Genomic DNA, 4875 nt, shown 5'->3' on the forward strand with positions numbered 1-4875 from the left:
TTAATTAATTCTATTTTATAATCATGTCTGACTCATGCTGCTTCCATAGTTAATTAAATTCCTATTAATTAAATAAACTAGTTTAATAGAGCCTTTTGAATGTGGGATTCATGGTTTTATTAAGTATTATTATTTGTATTAATATCGGTCCCAGTTGCTATATAACACGATCCCCTTCTGCTTTATTTCCATATATCGACGAGTTATGGCACGAGCGACCTTGTTTCTATTTCTGTTCGTGGCAGCCTTGTGGGCTTTATCGGGGAATGCCTCTCCTGCTGGATTCACAGACAAAGACCTGCAATCTGAAGAAAGTCTGCGACTCCTTTATCATAAGTGGGTGCTTCAGCATGGCTCAACCAGAAATACATCGGATGAGCGATTCAAAATATTTGTAGAGAATGTGAAATACATCGACTCTGTGAATAAGAAGAATCTTACGTACCATCTTGGATTGAATGAGTTTGCAGATATGACTGAGCAAGAATTCGCTTCGGCCATGAAATGCCTTAAGAATTTCGGATTCAGTGGGGACATGAGTAGAGTGAAGAATGGATCATTCATAAACCAGGACGTGCCAACAGCTGTGGATTGGAGACGGAGGGGAGCAGTAACTCCAGTGAGGCATCAAGGGACTTGCAGTATGTATGATGAGAGAAATAATTTCAATTAAGATATTACTATTACTAGATAGAAACTTTAGATACAATTGAAAGAACATAGAAGTGCTGGAAAATTTTATGTTTTTGAGGAAGCAAAAATTTGTATAGAAAGACAGACCAGGGGATCTGGTGATGCGTAAGTTTTTGAATTTAGAAACGGAAATGTGTTGCGAACATAGTCCACACATATTCTTTTCTAAATTGCCATGCGGATATTCTTGATACCCAATATCATTTCCTAATACAACTCGTATATTGTCTATTTTTTTGGCTTTGCAGGAAGTTGTTGGGCCTTTGCAGCTGCAGCTGCTATAGAGGGTATCCACCAGATAGAAAGAGGAGTATTGTTGACCCTCTCGCCGCAGCAGTTGGTTGACTGCACATGGGGAAGCGATTGCCTCGGAGGGATCATCGCCGATGCCTTCGAGTATGTCCGACGTAGGAGATTCCATGGCTTAACTGAAGAATTTTACTATCGTTACCAGGGTCGGACGGGTCTGTGCTCTGAAAGAATGGTACATACTAAGGCTTAATGATACATACTAAGATGGATTTGTGCATTAAGATAGTTAGATTCCGTTCCGTTGAGATGGAGTTTAAATGGGTTAGGATTTGGATTGGTTTTCTACTTTCTAATTATTTTAAATTTTGAAGTGGTTTTGGAATTATTAGAATCATTTCCTGTTATTTTGTTTATGAGAGGTTTTAACTTTTCACAACTAACCATATTCAGAATATTAAATTGTATAGACTTTATATAATTAGGCAAACAAAATATTTTAGAAATTTTATTAGAAAATTACTAAAAAAATAATTAGTTTTTATAAATAACAATAATTATTTATAATAATAACTTCATCTAATGTGTAAGACCATTAAATCATTGTTTTGTTTTGTTTTGATATAGGTTCCTTTCGGAGCAACTATTGCGGGTGTTGACAATTACTATGGTGAAGCCGATCTCCAACTAGCAGTATCTAGGGGACCTACAGCTGTGGGGGTAAAGTTTGGCCATCCAGATATCCAACATTATATGGGTGTAAGTGGTTATGATTCTTTATGTTGTTTTGTTTTGAGAAAAAATAAGAAAGAGATGAATAATTTAGCAAGTGTAACTAACAGAATTTTGTTTGTTGGGCAGGGAGTATTTAAGGGTGATTGCAGCCTAGTAATTGACCATTATGTTGTAGTGGTTGGATATGGATGGCGAATTATTGGGTGTTGCATAGAAAAATATTGGATAATAAAAAACTCTTGGGGAACCACATGGGGAGAAGGTGGATACATGAGAATTAAACGAGGCATTGGAGGAAATGGAAAATGTGGTATTGCCACTAGGGGCATGCTCCCATTCACTTAATGCATTGGCATTGAATTATATGTTGATCACATTATCAAATAATGATAGCAATTGGCTTGATAAAAGTTTGGCAAACTACTATACAATAGTGTGAAAATTTACCCTTTATTTTATTAAGCATAGGTAAAATAAATTCTTAATTTATTTTGTAGAAATTTAATACTTCACTTATATTATTGTATTGCATTATTGGTAATATATTAAAATAATTTTAATTAGAAATTTTGTTGTATTTTTGTAAATTTTAAATGGAAGTGTGAAAAGAATAAAATGATGAAAACTATTCATGTCAGTTCGAAATTTAGATTTATTTTCAAAAACAAATTAATTTAGCTATATATTTCATTTATGTATTTTTTTGTTATTTTGTTTTATTTTCAATTCATTCAAAAATATATTTATAATTTTATGACAAATAACTTGCTATTGCCCTTAGAGGTGCTCTATAGTATAGGGGTAGATCTTAGGTAAATTTAAATTTAACATGTATGTAATATTCCTCTCGTAAATAACCAAATAACTCATTGTAAAATCAAAGAGTTACAAATCAGTTCAAAAACTAATTCTTGGTAGTTGTGAAACTGAATGGGAATCCCAGGCAAGAAACAAGGAAAGTCTCCCACGCAATGGGGAAGGGGATGGAAGAAATTGGTTACGTGTTTGGTTTGAATTCAAAGGAAAGTCTCCCACGCAATGGGGAAGGGGGTGGAAGAAATTAGTTACGTGTTTGGTTTGAATTCATTAGGTGGAAGCTCGTATATGTTTTGGAGTCCATACCTTCATGCTGGGGGTGGCGGGGAGAGAGGGCAGCTTGTTTCTTCATAGAAAAACGTTGGATCTTGCAAAAAGGGTTAAAATAACCGTGAAGAGCTGGGAAACGGTGTTGCTCGCTGCACCAACTCCACGGGGAAATGTTTGGCTGTCAAATCTAGATCTGGTAGTGGGGAGGGCACAGGGGATGAAACAAATAATGTTTCAGTGGCGCGACCCTATTTTTCAACTCTTGTTGACACTGAGCGTACTGCACCGAATCAGCAAGTCCCATCAAGTTTACTTGATTTCTTGGAACAACTACAAGAGTTGGAGAAGCCAGGAACCCAGCCTCTCCGTCCATTGTCGCTGTCAGGCCCAAACGATACACACGATTATCTCATTGATGATCTTGTGACAACGTATTTTATGGTTCTGCGGACGGACATAGCAATGGAATGACATTCAAGGGCCAAAATAGATAATAGGAGAAGTTTCGTAGAGCATAATGAGCGAGATGTTTGTTGGTGCTCTTGTTTGCTTTGGTTGCTCGTGTGTTTTTGCACTCATGCATATGTTAAACAATGCATGCATCTGGCTGTTTTTATGCAGTTAATTCAGGTTTATAAATGGAACCGCCGAGGGGAGAGTTGTTATCTTCTAAATGCGTTCGGGTTGTTGCTGCTATTCAAACTCTTGTTGGGTTCTTCTCTTGGTTACACCAAATTGATTTGCGGGTTCAGCTCCCAGAACAGAGGTCATGGAGGCAAGGAGGCTGCCATGAATAAGATAAGTAATTTGCTAGCTTTCTTGAAGGAAAAATAAATGTATGTTTTATTTGGGTATCTTTTTGAAAGATTTCTTACCAAATATAGATAATATATGCATAATAGTATGCAAAGAAGAATGTGGAAAATGTGTGGACATAAAAGCTAAGAAAATATGTAGTTTTCCTCTTAGAATGATTACATGTAAATCTTGTGTGTTAAATGCCAAGTCACTTGTCATTTTCTTGAAAAGGGATATGTGCTTAATTGCATTGTGATACTAGCTAATTTCTAAGTTTCTTGTGAAATAATTATTATGCATTGCATGCAAGATAGAAATAACTGATGATGTGCTTCTAGGCACATGGATATTCATTTCTAACTTTCTAGAAGAAAAGCGTATGTTTTATATACACATAAATATAGTTTCCTTTTAGAAAAAGTGTGCATAATTCATGCATGAAAATGATGGCTTTTATGAGAGATCTCTTGAAATAAAAATAGAGATTCTTTCCTTAAAAGACACATATGAATAGTTTTCATACAAGAACAAGAATCCATACTTGTTTCATGAAAAGATTATGTGCATTGAAGTAAAAGTAATTTGTGTTAGGAAAAACATATGTTGCATGCACATAAGGGTAGCTATTGTGACATAGGAGATATGATTTGGTGTTCTTGGAAATATTAATCTCTTGAAAAAAGTGTCTTGCTAGATGAGTTGGATTGAGTTCCTTATTTTAGTGCATAAAGGGCTAAGTTAACGTTGTTATTGTTTCTTGATTTTTAAGTGTAAAGATGGGTATCTATAGTAATTTCTTGAAAGAGAAGCATGAGAAACTTACGTATAGTAAGATAGAGAAATGAGGTTATAATGATTTCCTTTAAGAAAGAAGTATGTAATTTGTTACATGAAATGAAGGTAGTATTCTAGAGAAGAGAATATAGCATACATCAAAGAAGGGCTACTATGATAAGTTATGGGATGCACTAAGGAGTAGCCATTGTGTTATAGAGGTATGTTCTTTGTATGGATAGAACTATTGAGCCATATTTCTTTAGGAAAATGATATGTGATTACTTTATGCTAACATAACTATTATCTTAGTTTCTTGTTGAATGAGATGTGTAAGCACATGAGATTTGTGTTAGCTTTCATTAGAAAGGGTATACATACGCATGCAAGAAGAGACAACAAGTTGTGTGAGTTTTCTTTAGATGTTTGCAGGCATAAAAAGTAATAGCTAAAGAACTAGCTCTTTTGATAAAGTTTATGTAAATTTTCATGTAAGGAGATTATAACTGATGTTGTAGTTAGTCCCTTCAAAGGAATGCC

The 4875-nt window shown here is 34.9% G+C and overlaps 1 protein-coding gene across 1 annotated transcript; it reads left to right on the forward strand.

Annotated features, from left to right (window-relative positions):
* The first annotated feature begins 205 nt into the window (after positions 1–205).
* On the forward strand, positions 206–3234 carry LOC149183679 (cysteine proteinase COT44-like). Its single transcript, XM_089415031.1, has 5 exons — positions 206–641; positions 942–1177; positions 1570–1701; positions 1804–1987; positions 2891–3234. Exons 1-5 carry the CDS (start codon positions 206–208, stop codon positions 3232–3234), a joined length of 1332 nt encoding a protein of 443 aa, XP_089271157.1.
* Positions 3235–4875: the final 1641 nt, after the last annotated feature.

Source organism: Pinus tabuliformis, chromosome 3_2 (assembly GCF_031772625.1).
Source record: "Pinus tabuliformis cultivar Carrire ecotype Pingquan chromosome 3_2, CPIR1, whole genome shotgun sequence".
Classification (NCBI taxonomy): Eukaryota; Viridiplantae; Streptophyta; class Pinopsida; order Pinales; family Pinaceae; genus Pinus; species Pinus tabuliformis.

What these genes read in the sequence shown, in the direction of transcription:
- LOC149183679 (XM_089415031.1), top strand. Translation starts at nt 206, where the DNA reads ATGGCACGAGCGACCTTGTTTCTATTTCTGTTCGTGGCAGCCTTGTGG. An exon ending in GAGGCATCAAGGGACTTGCA is followed by an intron (nt 642 to 941) that starts GTATGTATGATG and finishes TTGGCTTTGCAG; the next exon opens with GAAGTTGTTGGGCCTTTGCA. An exon ending in TGGAGGAAATGGAAAATGTG is followed by an intron (nt 1,988 to 2,890) that starts GTATTGCCACTA and finishes ATAACCGTGAAG; the next exon opens with AGCTGGGAAACGGTGTTGCT.